This window comes from Eleutherodactylus coqui, chromosome 13 (genome assembly GCF_035609145.1).
Source record: "Eleutherodactylus coqui strain aEleCoq1 chromosome 13, aEleCoq1.hap1, whole genome shotgun sequence".
Lineage (NCBI taxonomy): Eukaryota > Metazoa > Chordata > Amphibia > Anura > Eleutherodactylidae > Eleutherodactylus > Eleutherodactylus coqui.
The window spans coordinates 125,730,377-125,748,929 of record NC_089849.1 but is presented as its reverse complement, the minus strand read 5'-3'; the positions used below and the strand labels follow the sequence as shown (position 1 = coordinate 125,748,929).

General features: G+C 52.8%; 1 protein-coding gene across 2 annotated transcripts in view; it reads right to left on the bottom strand.

The window, feature by feature from the left end:
- ZFP91 (ZFP91 zinc finger protein, atypical E3 ubiquitin ligase) overlaps positions 1-16,383 on the bottom strand; it is a 37,331-nt gene extending 20,948 nt beyond the window's left edge. The window contains exons 1-6 of one of the 2 annotated variants that reach the window (XM_066588054.1): positions 16,092-16,383; positions 12,979-13,010; positions 5,349-5,540; positions 3,807-3,846; positions 3,615-3,716; positions 3,394-3,498 (exon numbers count right to left, since the gene is read on the bottom strand). In XM_066588054.1, the coding sequence (XP_066444151.1) occupies positions 3,394-3,498; positions 3,615-3,716; positions 3,807-3,846; positions 5,349-5,540; positions 12,979-13,010; positions 16,092-16,282 (662 nt within the window). In that variant the 5' untranslated portion in view covers positions 16,283-16,383. The remainder of the gene's footprint in view (positions 1-3,393; positions 3,499-3,614; positions 3,717-3,806; positions 3,847-5,348; positions 5,541-12,978; positions 13,011-16,091) is intronic. The other variant, XM_066588055.1, reaches the window with a different exon arrangement.
- Positions 16,384-18,553: the final 2,170 nt, after the last annotated feature.

Sequence of the window (18,553 nt, the reverse complement as noted above, 5' to 3'; positions counted from 1 at the left end):
TGCAATAAAAACCCTTTTTTTGGAAATGTTTTTTCTTCTTCTAAATCACTGCTTTCAAAGTCCTGTAACTTTTTAATTTTTCCATGGACGGAGCTCTGTGAGGGCTTATTTTTTACGAGACGAGCTGTAGCTTTAATTGGTACCATTTTGGGGTGCATACAGCTTTTTTGATCACTTTTATTGTGGTTTTTGGGAGGCAAAATTTTGTTTACGCTTTTTGACGTGCAGGATAAAAAGCATGTGTAACTTATTGAGCGTGTCGTTACGGACGCGACGATATCAAATATGTGGGATTTAAATATTTTGTTTTTACATTTTTTTTATGCCAATATTACAAAAAGCACTTGAAAAGGTTTTTTTTTACATTTTTCTTTTTTGTACATTATTTTTATACCATGTGTGTCCCTGTAGGGGATTTTCCATAGCACCAATGATTGCTATGATAAGGCATTGCAGGACAGAAGTCCTGCAATGCCTTATTCCTTGTTACAGTGATCACAGGAACTGGCAATACAGGACGTCGTCATCTGGCGTCCTGTTACCATGGCAACCAGTCGGGCTCTCTGCGATTATATCACGAGAGCCTGATGACGTCACAGAGGGAGCGCACTCCCTCTGTGAACCTTTCCCATGCTGTGATCTACATAGATCACGGCAGGGAAGGGCTTAACAGCGGGGGTCGCATCTCCGATTCACCCCCGCTGTTGCAGCAGGAGGTCGGCTATCAGTGACAGCCAGCTTCCACTTCCGGATAGGGCAAGATCTCTTATGATCTTGCGCTATCCCCAGGACGTAAGTTTATGCCCTGTTGCCGGAAGTACCCTGATGCCAGCACGTAAACTTACACCTTGGAGCGGGAAGGGGTTAATAAGCACTTTTATTTCCGCCCACTGAGCCAGTTGTTAACCCAGTTACACATATTTTCTCCTTCTTCCAGCAGATTCATTTTTTGTACCAAACGCTTATGCAGTACAGTATGAAAGGCCTTCAGAGTCTACATACACAACATCATAGTTGAAGACTCTATACCACACGTCTTCAGCCAGCCAAAGCCACCGATAATGGAGTGACTCTCTAATATTTAAGGGGGTCACTTACTTTATCTCACTAGCTGATGCTGGAGAACAAAAAGGATCGGGACACTAAATTTCAATGTCCAATGCTTTTGTTCTCCGACACCAGAGCTGTCTAACTGTGGCTTACCTCCCTAGAGGCAAGAAAGCTCGGCCGAGCTGAACATCATGGGTATGGGGAAGCAGGGAGAATGTGATCATTCGTATCACAGTTCTTCAAGGCTTATGGGTCCCCTTATCCAGGACCAGTTTGAACCTACCTCCTCATAGAACATACTACTGTGGGCTGAGAAGACTTGTGTCCGTCCAGTTCAGCCTACTTTCCTGTAATGTTGATCCAGCAAAAGGCAAAACCCCCAATGAGGTAGAAGACGATTTCCCTCATTTTAGGGGTAAAAATTCCTTCCTGCCTCCAAGTCTGCCAATCGGAATAATCCCCGATCACCGACCCTCCTGAGTAATCCGGGATATAACATGATCAGTTTAGCTTCGCAGGCCCAATCCCTAATAAACCCGTGCTGATATAAGGTTATTAGCCATGAGATATTTCAGTATAGCATCGCCGCTACGTCCACACATCACTATAAACTAAGTTAGGCGTTTTATACAGCGTTTAGCGCTGCCTTTTCAGCCCAGCGCTAAACGCTGTACAACACTCCCATTCATTTCCATGGGGCTGCTCACACAGGCCTCCCAACGCTGCGCTCTGACAGCGATGCATGTTCTATTTTTGGGCGTTTTCAGCCCTGCGTCGCCCATTGAAATGAATGGGCAGCGGTTTTAGCACTGCTGAAAACGCGGCAACACTTGGTGCCGCGTTTTTAGCAGCGTTAACCGCTCGCCGATTTTCGGGGTGAGGGCTTGGAATAGAAGCCCTGCCCCTAAAATCAGTCCTAGCTAGGTAGAGAAAAAAAAAGAAAGTTAATACTCACCTAGCTGCTGCAGTCCGGGTCGCAGCCGCTGGTCTCTGCCGCTGATCTGGGCTTCCCCTGCACTCACAAGTCTATTGCCGAAGGCCAGGTTTGAGAACCCCGCCTCCGGCAATAGAGTGCTGTGATTGGACATTGAGCGCGCCGATAACCAATCACAGCCCTTCATTGACTGTCTCAGCCAATCAGTGCCGGCAAGCTCTGATTGGCTGAGACAGTCAATGAAGGACTGTGATTGGGCATCGAGCAAGCACTGACAACCAATCACAGCACTCTATTGCCTGAGGCGGGGTTCTCAAACCTGGCATTCGGCAATACACTTGGGAGTGCAGAGGAAGCCCGAATCAGTGGCAGAGACCAGCGGCCGCGACCCGGACTGCAGCGGCTAGGTGACTATTACTTTTTTTTTTTCTTTTCAGCATCCTTGGCTGCATTTTCAGCCGAGTTGAAAACGCAGCCAAAACGCTGGCATAAAGTATGCCAGCGCTGCTGAAACGGGGCAGAATCTGCAGTAAACGTAGCGTTGAAAAACGCCCTGTGTGAGGGAGACCTTATGGTGCTGTTGGGGGAGATGACGGGGAGCCGGGGATGTGTTATTTATACTCAACCGCTCCCTGGTTCCTGCGGTGTTACCCTCTGAAGTCTTTGCAGACTGCCACCCAAATCTATGGGAGAGCGGGTGCACTTAGTTTATGGTGCTGTAGGAAGGCTCCCTGTACTGCGGCTGTATCCCCCTCATACCACACGGGACTTTATTACCCAAGTGTCTTAAGTTCTCTTTATAGACAGCTTGCACGTCTCCGTTAGGGCAGGATGGACAAGGTCCTTTAGCCGTCTGTCTGTTTTTTAATTGTGCAGTTTCCATTATAACAAAACAAAAGTAAAGGTCCATTTACACGGGACGATGCCCGACACTTGTTCCTGTGTCCGCGCTCCCATACTGTCACACAGGAGCTAGCTCGCACATGGAATGGCCAGCAGGGGGCGGGGCAGTGCAGGAGATTTCTCACCTCTCACTCCCCCGCCACTCTCCATTGAGATACACAGCAGCCGTTCACTACTGAACAGCCGCTGTTTAAACTGAACGATGAGTTTCATCACTGATCGTTTATGCAGCATTGTTCAGTTTAAACAGCAGATGTTCAACATTGAACGGCCGCTGTGTATCTTAATGGAGAGTGGCGGGGGAGCGAGAGGAGAGAAATCTACTGCACTGCTCCGCCCCCTGCTGGCAGCTCCGTGTGCGAGACAGCTGTGCTAGCTCCCTGCAGGAGCACGGGAGCGCAGGGACAAGTGTCAGGCATCGTTTGCCCGACATTCGTCCAGTGTAAATGGGCCTTAAGATACTTAAACCCCATGAGCAGCACACACACAAGACGAGCGACATGTACCTGTTCAGCTGTGGCCTGTAACTCTTATCCCTGGGGTCATCTTTATAACCAATCTCCTCCTCACTTATCTCCTCCTCTTCTTCTTCATCGTCTTCCTCATCCTCACTGAGATGCAGAGAGCAGCAAGGGGAAGCAAGGAGGATTATGGGGATGAAACAAGCTGGAGACAGATGGATGCACTAAAGCAGGTCAAGCAGACTGCTACTGTAAGGGGCCAATACCTTTCTAACTGAGGGGGTCTGTAGGTTTCATCACTGGGGTCATCTTTATACGGAGTCTCTTCCTCACTTATTAAGATGTCTTCTTCCTCTTCTTCCTCATCACTGGAGAACACAGAAAGGCAAAGAACAAGCATAAGTCCAAGTATAGAAGAGTTCGAGGACTCTGAACAGTTACGTCAGCAGACATATTACCTGATTCCAGCCGTAAACGATGAGGGTCCCTCGTTAATCTCTGTGAAATGCAAACCATGAAGAATAAACATTAAAAGGGACTTTTTGGGTTTGGGTTTTTTTCTAAAAACGTAAGTAGCTTTCCAGAGTCCCTGCATGTCCAGCGGCTTCGCCCTCCGCACCGGGTCTAGGTTTACAGCTTATGGGACGTCACAGGGTGAATGCAGACCTGGCACGGAGGACGGAGCGCTGGACATGCGGGGACCCAGGAGAGGCCAGTATGGGATCCCTATTATTTTTGGCCATGGGCAGCAGAAATTGGGAAAAAACCCTTTAACAGCAGCTTATAGAAAACACGGACAGCTACAATACCTACTGTGCTCCAAACAACTGAGCCCAGAAACATCCGGCGGTTATTAACAGGGCTGATGGCACTGCACCATGGCCATTCAAGTTACAATATGACCCCGACTGCCCTCCGCTAGTCCTAAATACCCCAACATTTTAACCCTTTAATACTGCATTGTGGCTCACACTCAGCAAGAGCTGCCATAATATTATAGCAAGGTGACGCTCACGAGCTGTGCCCACACCATCACTTGCGGGTGGTACCTGTATTCTACAGCTGCCACCCTGCACAAACACCCAGGAGTGGAACTAACTCCAATCCCAGTTTGACCTTATAGACGTCATGGTCAACATTGACCAGGCCACCTAAAAGGTTAATAGAGGGAGCCCTGTCAGCCCATCAGCCCTTAACAGCCATGGGTTGCTATGGCTGTCAAAATGAAAGACTAGCGATAATACACTGCAATACAGAAGCGCTGCAGTATGGAGGGTCACATGTTCAAGTCCTCTAGAGGGACATAGGATAAAGGAGTAAAGAATGCAGTAAGTGTTACCCCAAAATGATACAACTAAAAACTTTATGGTTATTTCAATGCCAAAAATAAGTTATTTTCCCAAAAGGTAGTGCAAAAGTAGAAAAAAACTCCAAAACTATAAATAATATGAATTATACTGTGCATATAATATTGTAATTGTCACATTCATCCCGGCCTACAGACAACAGTCACCATGACATTTACACTGCATGGAAACACGTAAAAAATACCAGAATTTGTGCTTTTTTCCACACTGTCTCCCCAATTTTTTAAATGTTCTACAATATATTATATGTATGCCAGAATGGTACCGATAAAAACCTCCGCTTGCCACAAAGAGAACAGCAAGGTCAACAGAAGAACAGAATTTAAAAAAGTTATAGCTTTTGGAAAGCAGACATGAAAGAGTCCAAAAAGAATTGCTGCAAAGAGGCTGAAGGGGCTCCAAGAACAAGAGGAATGCTCTGTCCTTACCGGTGGCCCTCTCCTCCATCAGGGGTCCGCTACTGCAGCTCAGAACCGTACGCGCTTTCTTACGATGGTATTTTGGGGTAGAGTATAACCTATCCTGCACCCATAAAGGTAAGCCTGAGCCATGTGACACCCCCAAAAATAAGAAAAATAAAGTTCTTACAGAAAGTCGACAAATGTGTTTGTGGCAGTGCTGTCATTTTCCTACCGTAGACTAGATCATCCGGGTCAGGCTCCGTCTTACAGATGAGCTCCAAGGTAGGGGACTCCGAGCGCGTGCTGCGCAGAACGCCTTCCCTCACAACCGTCCGGGTCTCCACCACTTCCAGGTGAGAATCGGGAATTAGTATGGGGGGCTCGGTCTGCTGGACCACTACCTCCTCCACCTCACACTTTGGTGCTGAGAGGCGAGGCAAAGAAAGAAGAGCATGAGAGCGGCAGACATCTACAAGAACTACACGACGCTACAGGATGGCCGAAGCACACGGAGCGCCTCAGCGAAAGCTGGTAGTCTGGCAGAGAGGAGGAGGCCTTGCTGCCTCGTCTCAGTGACGTATACAGGATGCCAAGAGTGTTAACACAAGCAGCTGGCCCACAAAAACATTCTATCCAGCCAAACTAAAAAACATTTTTTATACTTACACTTTAAAAAAACAGGTTTCCATCCCCAGATATTCCAGGACGGTTAGGATGGCGCCACCTGCTGTTTCTATTGAAGAGGCTCCCTGTGTCCGGTCCACCTCGGGGTGCTCACACCTAATCAGACTTCCTTCTCTCTGGTAATACCATCTCACTCTTATCACTTGTTCAGCATCTCTTCTGACATCGGAGAAGACGCAGCAACTTCAGAAGCGGCCGCTCTCCGTACAACCAGAGGGCAGAGAGAGCGGCAGCACAGAGCAGGTGGAACGATTACTGAAGTGGACACAGAAGAGAACCAGCAGGTGGCGCTATTCAAACATCAGTCCTGGAATATCTGGAGATTTAAAAAAAAAAGAAAAAAAAGAAGACGTTTGAAAGACCACTCCAGTGAAAACACATTTCCCACTTCTGCTCCCTCACCCAATTGCCTGTCACACTCAGGAAGTCTCCTATATGTATTGCAGCCCCTGTCTGATGCTCATTATGCACCATCTTGAGAGTGAGATTCTTTACTTTGAGTTGCACATCTATCCCATGATGCATCGCCACAGCATTAGCTAGAGGCTGTACCATTTTTGCTTGCTGGGAAACTGTTTAATTATTGCTTTCTATGTTCAACTAAATAAGCTACAGACCATGAGTATACAGTGAGGAGGATGAGCTGTGATCTCCTCTACTATAACTGTGTGATCATCATCAGTAACTGACAGGAGGGTCTGTGTCCTTCTCTGTGGTAGGTCCATGCACCCATTGGAGAGCACGGGCTTCACAGGCCATCTGTAGCGCTGTCGTATAGTGAGAAGATGGCCCAATTGTGTTGTCCGTGTGAAGCCGGCCTAATGGACGAGAAAGTGCGTGCGCAATTAGAGCAAGATGTGAGAGCAAGCTGGGCGTTGGTACAGAAGCTCGGGCATCTCCTGACGCAGCGCCTGCGAGGGATTTCATCATAGGACAGAAAACGTATATGCCAGTCCACCAAGAGCGGAGGGCGCGCCGCGCGGAGGAGTCTGACTCTTTTCACCTCATTTTTATACAGAGCCGGAAAACTTCAAGAGGATTGTGAGGGTAGCGGGCGCGTACAACAGTACACAGCGACATGGCAGTCTCATCGTCGCCAGTACATGCCCAACTTAGATTGGATAGGAAACACCTGATGACTCGTCCCCATTAAAGGGGCTGAACCCCAGGTGCAAGGATAGGCACTGCATAGGGGGGTAAGCTCACTGATCAGAGGGAGTCTCACTGCAACAATCCAGAGACTGGAACTCTTGTGCCCCCGTCCTCCTGACTGCGGGGTTACAGCGATACTAGCGCTCCATTCACTTTCAATGGGACTGCGGATGACATTCACCGCCCCCCCCTCCTTCGGCTATTTCTGTCAGCACAACTGAAATGAATGGAGCGCTGACCACTTATGCTCAACCAGCACTCCATTCATAATGACATCACTGCAGGGGGAGAAGAGACTCCTGCCGTGACAGAGCAGGACATGGGAGTCCCGTTCTCGAGATCAGTGGGGGTCTCAGCGGTGAGCCCCCCAGTGATCAGCAAGCTGTCCCTTAACTTGTGAATAGGGGCTCAACTTACAATTGTGATACAACCACTTTAATCATAAACAAACACTATTTTTCATGGGTCATCCCCTCGAAGTCTGTTGGGTGACAAGCCACATCACTGCCGCTGTCATTGGGTTTGGACTACCATAGGAGAGGCTGTAATGGCATACTAGCTGTCAGCCACCTAGAAAGAGTTATAATAAATAGCTGAACACTAAACTACTTCACACAAGTACGGTACTACTGTCAAAATATCTGCGCCCCTAGAAGAGGTCGTTCTGCTGCAGACCTCGTCCTGTAGTTCCATCTCGGGCAGATCGGTAATGATTAGAGTTGTGGAGATTAGATGGACGGTCACTGGAGGCCCTAAAAGTGATTCCCCCTTGGCCTATAAGAGGCTCTCAGAGGCTCCTTGTGTGTAGTGATCTCTTCTTCCGCTTGTGTAGAACTTGTTGGACATTAGACGCCTCTACGACACAGAGAAGAGATTTCACCCCGTTACCAGAGGGGGGCGCATTATTGAGAAGCTGGACGGTCGTATCCATGAATTGTCCCCCACCAGCCGTTCTGTCCAGACTGTTAGGAGGTGTTGGGGCCAGTGGATGGGGGCACACAAGGTGACCGCGCTCAGGACGCCCCCTACAGACCACCAGTAGAGAGGAGTGCCTGACCAGACTGTTAGGGGGTGTTGGAGCCAGTGGATGTGTGAGGACACACAAGGTGACCGGGCTCAGGACCCCCCTACAGACCACCAGAAGAGAAGAGCATCTGATTGTCCAACAAGACCCAACAGATCCAACTGTTCCGTTATCTGCCAGAACCATTTTCAGGTGCTCGGCTGAAGGACATTTGGTCCCACTGCTCTGACACCCATTTCTGCTGCCTTAGCACTCTGCGACACTCGAGGCTCTGCATGCCCACCTGTATCACAACAGGGTACTAGAGCCTCCATGCTCACCTGTATCACATCTTGTATCCAAACTAGAGGTGGTACAACAGGGTACTAGAGCCTCCATGCCCGCCGTATCACATCTTGTATCCAAGCTAGAGGTGGTACAACAGGATACTAGAGCCTCCATGCCTGCCAGTATCACATCTTGTATCCAAGCTAGAGGCAGTACAACAGGATACTAGAGCCTCCATGCCTGCCAGTATCACATCTTGTATCCAAGCTAGAGGTGGTACAACAGGATACTAGAGCCTCCATGCCCGCCGTATCACATCTTGTATCCAAGCTAGAGGCAGTACAACAGGGTACTAGAGCCTTCATGCCCACCAGTATCAAATCTTGTATAGAAGCTACAGGTAGTACAACAAAGTACTAGAGCCTCCATGCCCACCTGTATCACATCTTGTATCCAAGCTAGAGGTGGTACAACAGGGTACTAGAGCCTCCCTACAAGGGGTCAGTTCTCCACAGTAGATGGTCCTTTGGCTCTGATATCGTAATCACTTACTTATATCAACGTTACAATCCGACAACTTCTAGGGGCGGGATGTAACTGACGATGATATATACAGACACACATATACACTCCTTCCAACGGGGGGATTGGTTTTCGATAAGGAGTGTACTTACAGGGTAATTACAATGTAACCCGCTCTCTGTAGCTTAAGGCGATGTTCACACCACAGATTTTCATGTGATCTAAGGTAATCTGCGGCAGTAAATGGTGGCCGACTCTTAGGATTGTCCCGCAGTTACATGCAGGGTCTCATCTAGGTTTGGCCACCCACTGTGGTGGCCCCTTCAGTAAGTGACCTGCGGAATTGAAATCCGCAAGGCAGAAAAAAAATACATGAAGTTTGAGGAGTGATGCATATATGGATTATGGCACAAAACACACAATATTCACTAAACCTAACTTTCTTAGTCGTTGCCCAGGTCTCTGAGTTACTGCGCCTCATGTTGGCTGTTAGCCCACGGAGTTAGGCTTATTCATGGTGGTGAACCAACTGAACTGGTCATACACAACCCAAATCAGTAAGTGGTGGTGCGAAGGAGTGCGAAGGAGCAAAACCTCTTCATCCAATAAACCGCCTCCTTTCTTACTGATGGGACTACATATAGAGGCGGAGTCACTTGGCTTCTGCCATTTTGCCTTCCTAAAGCAGAGAACTTGGAAGGATAAGGGGATATTAACCAAATGGGCAGAATACTGTAGCCTAGCCCACTCCGGGACTCCAGGAGGCATCGTCACTGTTCTTGTTGGTTAGCAATGACCCAAAAAGTCATGGCGGCAAGTTCACACGTAGCGGTCATGTAGCAGTTCGGACCGCGCAGACGAATCATGCACAGCAAGAAAGCTACGTGGGAGTATCCTTTAGACATGTTGGCTCGCTGGATTTGCACAGCCGATCCTTTATGGCGCCCGTACGCAGGGCGATAGTCGCCTGAATGATCCCGGGAAACAATGACTTTGTGCTGTAGTCGTCCCAGGTAAAGGTGCCTTACGTTAAGTGGAACAGGGGCCAATTCTCAACTGGGTGGACGGAGGTCTTTAATCGGCCCTACTGACTACGTTACTCTGCCAAGTGCCTACATTTCCTAGCAGCCCCCCGATATTATAATTATGGCTCTCACAATCTTCCAGTTGAGGGATAACCAGATGGATGACCAGGAATCACATGCAGATGGGGGACATCTGTGACCGACAGCGGCCTCGTCAGTAGGTGCCACCACCTATGTCCCGTCTCCAGTATATAGAAAGAGTAGAGAAGTGGCAGAGAGGGTCAGTCACGCCATACTGGGCACAAAGCCAATGAAGCAGCACGGGCGCAGCTTGTTCCCGTTCCAGCCCTACGGCTTCTGTAGTCAATGCTCACAGATGCAGCATGGTCCTTCCAATTCCGTAACCCCAATCCTAATATCAGAGCCATGTTTGGTCCAAGACAAAGCGAGCGGGTGGTTCAGAGTTTTGTGCCACCATCACACAAATCCATCTAGAGCCCGCAGGCAGCGCCTTAGGGTTCAGCGGGCAGAATCCAACGCAGATGTTTCTGGCGTGGACTCTGCCTCCGGTACCGTGGCAGAAATCAGAGGCTATTCCACAGATTGTTGTTGTGGATTTACATGGATTTAGCTTTTAATGGGCAAGATCTGCATGTGGAATTTCCAGTTCTGCGTTGAGATGAAACAAAGTGACGCCATTACGTAATGTGGATCTGCGCAGAACCGCGACAAAAACTCTGCGGATCCATGGCAAAAAAGCGGCAGAAATCTGGAGATCAGATGCGGATTTCATCTAAAGTTAAAGAGATGGAATCTGCACGGCCTGGACTGTGCGATGTGAGCGTACCCTCAGCGCCCCCGCCCGGAGCGGGCTCAGCAATGTCAGTAGTCTGAACTCCGAGACACCAGACATCATAAGAAACCACTCCGGTAACAAGAAGGTCTGCTATGGATCCGGTCGCCGGTACACAGAGGTGAGCTAGAGCGACCTGCTCTGGTTACTCCTTTCTACCAGATACTTTGTGGAATCCTTCTCCTCTGGTGGGTCATGTGATCTCATCCTGACCAGCCGGGAAGTACTTGTGCTTCTGTTCTTTCCACTAGTCACCCTCTCACTGCAGGAACTGTCCCACAGCGGCTCTTCACAGAGGGGACAATGAAGCTCCTATTGCAGTCACTGATGTCACACAGTTATAATGAAGAAGATGACAGCTCTTCCTCTCTGACTGTTTACTTAATAGGATAATGATAATCACACTGTCCCCCCTGCAGGCAGAGATGATATTTACTCTTCGCTAGTCATGTGATACAACATGGGCTTGCTAGCACAGAGGAAGACAAAGCATGCAGAAATCTAAAGGTCAGGATGGTGCCTGGTATGTATCATACAGGAGGCTGCGCTGCAGGGAAGGGAGTACAATATACATAGCAGACCCCCAGAGTGCCACAGACAACCGGTGAGGGGTGCAGCGGTGAAGAAACGTGTTTCACTGGGACGCCCCTTTAAGAGTCTTTTCCTGAACCTATGCAGTTACTTAATATATAAACGAGTGCATGTTAAAGGGGATGTCCCACAAAACTATTGTTTGTAGTTAGAGCCAGCCCATAATTATAAACATTTTCCTATTCTGTGCCCCCCTCAGTATTTGCTCCTTGGTGGTCAGACCTGCTGTCCCTCTGGGAGGGCTCCCTGCTGTGGAGAGCGGCCGCCCCTGAAGTTGCTGCGTCTTCTCTGGTGTTGTACAAGTGATAAGACTGAGCATGTGCGAGCTCCCGGACACTTACTGAGGTGGGCACAGAAAGGTTGGTCAATAAGAAGAGCAGCGCTAATCTAAGGGTGGTCTCACATCTGATCACCGGATGAGGTTGAAAATGCCGGCAAACAACTCCGCAAGCAGCACTTTTTTTCTTCTTGTCCAAAAGCCGGGCAGAAAGCAGGAGGAGCCCAATACAGTCAGTGGGGCCCGCCCGGCGCTGTTCAGTTCTGTCCAGCCGCAGCGATTCCCCTCCTGGAACGGAGCAGGACAGCGGGATCCCCAGCGTAGATGTGAAACCCCCCTCCGGTCTCACACAACTGGATTTGACTTGCGGATTCTACAATCGCCGTCCGCTTGGGCGATATGCGGGCATTGGAAGGCATGACCTTTGGCAGTTCGATCAGACGTGCGGGTAGACCAGACTGCTCTATCTGGACCACTAGGGGAGAGCGCAAGCTTTCTTCCGTGCGGACAATACACTGCGTATTCCGGTACATCCACGCGGAAAACCGCACGCACATGTGACCATACACGGCTCATTCCTGCGATCACACGCAGGTCTTGCGGTTATCCACCCGTTGGCGTGAGCCGGCCTGGCATCAGTCCTGGAGTATCCGGGGCAGAAACAGTTTTTACTAGGTGTGAATACAAAAAATGTTTTTTAATTATGGGCCGGATATAAACAAGGACACGCCCCTTTAAGAGTTTCCAAACACGTCCAAAACCTATGTGCCTGAGAAGCCGATCCAGGTAGGTGGGGAGGCTGTGGGCGCACACATGGGTCCTGGGTACACAGTGGGCACAAGCTGTGTGCCGCAATGTGTCATCAAGGAGAAGCGGGAGATTATACAGTTAGCAGACCCTGGGCATGCCAATCTGTGCCCAGGGGTCTGCCGAGGCGCAACATCAGCGGGTCTACGGCCAGCGAGTCCACAGGCAGCAGGTCTACGGGCAGCGGTAGGTTCAAAGGGCAGCAGGGTGGGTCTATGGGCAGCGTCGGGTTCTAAGGGCAGTAGGGTGAATCTACAAGCAATAGGGTGGGTCTAAGGGTAGCGTCAGGTTCTAAGGGCAGCAGGGTGGGTATATGGGCAGTGTCGGGTTCTAAGGGCAGCAGGGTGGGTCTACGGGCAGCAGGTTCTAAGGGCAGCAGGGTGGGTCTATGGGCAGAGTCGGGTTCTAAGGGCAGCAGGGTGAATCTACAAGCAACAGGGTGGGTCTACGGGTAGCGTCAGGTTCTAAGGGTAGCAGGGTGGGTCTACAGGCAGCAGGTGTACAGGCAGCAGGGTGGGTATACGGGCAGTGTCGGGTTCTAAGGGCAGCAGAGTGGGTCTACGGGCAGCAGGTTCTAAGGGCAGCAGGGTGGGTCTACGGGCAGCAGGGTGGGTCTACGGGCAGCAGGGGGACAACACATCACCACAACGTCTCACCCACCTTTGTTAGCTAATATTTCTTCCTCCAGGTAGCTGTAAATGGAAATCAGTCTTATTAATTCACATCCCACAATGCTTTGCTACAACTCGCTACAAGCTAACAGTCCGACCGCCACTTCCGGAACACAACAGGGCTGACTATTCTGGCGTCTACAAGCTGCAGTTTTCATGAACGTGTCAAAGTGTGATTCTAAGGGGATTTGTTCCTTGCGCTGCCAATATTCGGCCAGCTGGCCGGCGCGGCTTTGGGGCGGTGACAGCCCACAGCCCGCCACGGGTACTAGCACACTTCTACCAAGTCCAGCTCAGGATATCTACCCAGGTGTTCACATGCAGGGCACCCTAAATACGCCCACAGACCATACCCCAGGGTTCACAGGCCGGACACCCCAACATACGCCCACAGACCATGCCCCAGCGTTCACAGGCCGCACATCCCAACATACGCCCACAGACCATGCCCCAGGGTTCACAGGCCGGACACCCCAACATACGCCCACAGACCATGCCCCAGCGTTCACAGGCCGCACATCCCAACATACGCCCACAGACCATGCCCCAGGGTTCACAGGCCGGACACCCCAACATACGCCCACAGACCATGCCCCAGGGTTCACAGGCCGGACACCCCAACATACGCCCACAGACCATGCCCCGGCGTTCACAGGCCGCACACCCCAACATACGCCCACAGACCATGCCCCGGCGTTCACAGGCCGCATGCCCCAGCGTTCACAGGCCGGACATCCAGCATACGTCCACAGACCATGCCCCGGCGTTCACAGGCCGGACATCCAGCATACGCCCACAGACCATGCCCCAGCGTTCACAGGCCGGACACCCCAACATACGCCCACAGACCATGCCACAGCGTTCACAGGCCGGACACCCCAACATACGCCCACAGACCATGCCCCAGCGTTCACAGGCCGGACACCCCAACATACGCCCACAGATCATGCCCCAGCGTTCACAGGCCGGACACCCCAACATACGCCCACAGACCACGCCCCAGCGTTCACAGGCCGGACACCCAGCATTTGCCCACAGACCATGCCCCAGCGTTCACAGGCCGGACACCCCAACATACGCCCACAGACCACGCCCCAGCGTTCACAGGCCGGACACCCAGCATACGCCCACAGACCACGCCCCAGCGTTCACAGGCCGGACACCCAGCATACGCCCACAGACCACGCCCCAGCGTTCACAGGCCGGACACCCCAACATACGCCCACAGACCATGCCCCGGCGTTCACAGGCCGGACACCCCAACATACACCCACAGACCATGCCCCAGCGTTCACAGGCCGGACACCCCAGCATACGCCCACAGACCATGCCCCGGCGTTCACAGGCCGGACACCCCAACATACGCCCACAGACCATGCCCCGGCGTTCACAGGCCGCACATCCCAACATACGCCCACAGACCATGCCCCAGGGTTCACAGGCCGGACACCCCAACATACGCCCACAGACCATGCCCCAGGGTTCACAGGCCGGACACCCCAACATACGCCCACAGACCATGCCCCAGGGTTCACAGGCCGGACACCCCAACATACGCCCACAGACCATGCCCCGGCGTTCACAGGCCGCACACCCCAACATACGCCCACAGACCATGCCCCGGCGTTCACAGGCCGCATGCCCCAGCGTTCACAGGCCGGACATCCAGCATACGTCCACAGACCGTGCCCCAGCGTTCACAGGCCGGACACTCCAACATACGTCCACAGACCATGCCCCGGCGTTCACAGGCCGGACATCCAGCATACGCCCACAGACCATGCCCCAGCGTTCACAGGCCGGACACCCCAACATACGCCCACAGACCATGCCACAGCGTTCACAGGCCGGACACCCCAACATACGCCCACAGACCATGCCCCAGCGTTCACAGGCCGGACACCCCAACATACGCCCACAGATCATGCCCCAGCGTTCACAGGCCGGACACCCCAACATACGCCCACAGACCACGCCCCAGCGTTCACAGGCCGGACACCCAGCATTTGCCCACAGACCATGCCCCAGCGTTCACAGGCCGGACACCCCAACATACGCCCACAGACCACGCCCCAGCGTTCACAGGCCGGACACCCAGCATACGCCCACAGACCACGCCCCAGCGTTCACAGGCCGGACACCCAGCATACGCCCACAGACCACGCCCCAGCGTTCACAGGCCGGACACCCCAACATACGCCCACAGACCATGCCCCGGCGTTCACAGGCCGGACACCCCAACATACGCCCACAGACCATGCCCCAGCGTTCACAGGCCGCACACCCCAACATACACCCACAGACCATGCCCCAGCGTTCACAGGCCGGACACCCCAGCATACGCCCACAGACCATGCCCCGGCGTTCACAGGCTGGACACCCCAACATACGCCCACAGACCATGCCCCGGCGTTCACAGGCCGGACACCCCAACATACGCCCACAGACCATGCCCCGGCGTTCACAGGCCGGACACCCCAACATACGCCCACAGACCATGCCCCGGCGTTCACAGGCCGGACACCCCAACATACGCCCACAGACCATGCCCCGGCGTTCACAGGCCGGACACCCCAACATACGCCCACAGACCATGCCCCGGCGTTCACAGGCCGGACACCCCAACATACGCCCACAGACCATGCCCCAGTGTTCACAGACCGGACACCCCAACATACGCCCACAGACCATGCCCCAGCGTTCACAGGCCGGACACCCCAACATACGCCCACAGACCATGCCCCGGCGTTCACAGGCCGGACACCCCAACATACGCCCACAGACCATGCCCCAGTGTTCACAGACCGGACACCCCAACATACGCCCACAGACCATGCCCCAGCGTTCACAGGCCGGACACCCCAACATACGCCCACAGACCATGCCCTACATCTGCAGTACCACCTGGACTTTGTTTACACCTATTTCACACTACCCCATATGCAAATGACCATCTATGCCCCACCCACTGTTATTATAACTGACCACGCCCACGTTAACTTTGCAGCTGACTTTCAGCTAATAGCGCCACGCCCCCTCCGCCTGTCGGCCTCCACACCGCCCCAGCGCCCCCCGACACCCCCGTGACGTGACGTCATTCACCTGTGCCTGCCCCCGAGACCTAGCTCCTCCTCCTCCTCCCCAGGCATTTCACGGCGGCTTCTCCTCCTCCGCGGACACTCCGCCTTCCTTCGGCGGGAGGAGCCCCCAGATACAACTTCATCTTCTACGACCACCCCCTCGGTCCCTGCTGCCCGCTTAGGGCGGCCCCGCGGCTCCGACCCTCCCGGCATCCGTTCGTCAGCCAGTCCGCTCTCTGTATGCGGCACTGCGCAGGCGCGGAGCTCCCTCTCCGGGTCAGCGCTTTTGCGTCACTTGGCGTACGCACCCCCTCGCTTACTGCTTGGGAGTTACTGCGCGTGCGCGAGATGACAAGCTCGTTCGCATGCGTCGTACTGCGCGTGCGCACTATCTTTACCGTTCCGGGGCTGACACTGTGCTTCTCCCACTTGGTGCAGAAACTGAACGTTCATTGGACAGTCTTTGAAGTGGGAGGGCCAGAGCTACAGTGCGCATGCTCTGTGATTACTTCTGGGATCTGTAGTTTCATGAAAGTTTAACCCCGTTTTTTTATTAAAATAACTTTATTACAAATGAGCAAAAGACGGAACCTTGAAAATACGTCTTAAACTAGCAGTTGGCAGAGGCGATGTCCGAGCGGCCTGCGTGCAGTGCGTCACGGAGCGGCCCGTCAGCCCGAACACCGGCGCGGCCCCTCCGTCACCCGGGACGGGCGGCGCAGAATCAGCCGCGTTTGGCCAAATTTTTATCAGTATCAAAGTCGTTGCAGACACAGTAATATGGCGGCCAGTAACGGCTGCTCGTAGCGGCCACTTACCGGCTGTTACACCGGCACGTCACGTGACTCCGGGCCGGCCCAGTGTGCAGATACTGGCAGCGGGTTGTCGCTTAACCCTTACGATGCCGGGACGGTGTGTCTACAGAGGGGTGATCCCACCACCAGTCACCCTCCGCCCGGGGGTATTAGTGCGTGATCACTGGATGGCCCTGGCACACTCATGGTGCCCAGCAGCGCTGAGGCTCCCGGGGGCCCCAGCTGTCAGCCCTATGGATACGGATCCCCGGCCGCTCCCCTCACCACCGCGACGTTCTGCGCGCTGAGCTGATCGCTCCCAGTGATTCCGCTGACTGCGCTACATCTTATAACACCGCGGTTTTCCAGCGCCGTCGCTCTGTTTTGAAGCTTTTTCACGATTTTTAACAGCCCCATCCCCCGTCACAATGACGGAGCGTTAACTATACCGCCGACCGCAAAGTACCAATAAACTTCACGGTAAAACGGTTGTAAAGACGCCTGGCGTGAGGGCGGCCGGGGTCAGTGTACCTTGACTCCACCGGCAGCGAGGGGTATGACAGCAGGAACGCCCACTCACAGGTCCTCGCAGTGCGGTCTGATGTCTGCGCGCCCCGCAGGCTCACGCTCAGGAACATTTCATCTTCGGCTTAGATTATGAGCAGTAACATGGCAGCATTAATCCTGCACTGTGCGGCCGCTGCGTACGACCCCCACCGTAGGGAAAGCCGCTTCAGGACGCTTTCGGCTCAGTGCTACAACACTGAGGGGGGTTCAGCCTTGCACCTCGGTGGGGAGGAAGCCCGTCGGAGCTGTGGCTGTGCGTTAGCACCAAGGCCCGCTCTATGTATTTTCTGTCAAGTTTTAGTGGCTTCCCAGGACCTAATTGCTATGCAGCCAATCAGCTGCAGGGGGCGTCACTGCCCCCGTTAATCTTGGCTCCACCATGACTTCCTGGTGGCATCAAGATACAATAATACCAGAGCAGCCTTAGTGAGCACTGACATGAACTTCAGCCCATCATCTGCTGCAGGGGTCACCTATCTGGCATCAGACACCCTGTGCAGATGGCACAACACCTGAGCCCACACTACAGATGGCACAACACCTGAGCCCTCAGTAAAGATGGCACAACACCTAAGCCCACACTACAGATGGCACAACACCTGAGCCCTCAGTAAAGATGGCATAACACCTGAGCCCACACTACAGATGGCACAACACCTGAGCCCTCAGTAAAGATGGCACAACACCTGAGCCCACAATACACAATGCACAAAGCCTGAGCCCACACTAGAGATGGTACAACACCCGAGCCCACACTACAGATGGTACAATACCAGAGCCCACACTACAGATGGTACAATACCTGAGCCCATACTACAAATGGCGCAACACCCGACCCCACACTACAGATAGTACAACACCTGAGCCCAAACTACAGATGGCACAACACCTGAGCCCACATTGGAGATGACACAACACCTGAGCCCACATTGGAGATGACACAACACCTGAGCCCGCACTACAGATGGCACAACACCTGAGCCCACAATGCACAACACCTGCGTCCACACTAGAGATGGTACAACACCTGAGCCCACACTACAGATGGTACAATACCTGAGCCCATACTACAAATGGCACACCACCTGAGCCCACACTACTGATGGCAGAACACCTGAAACCC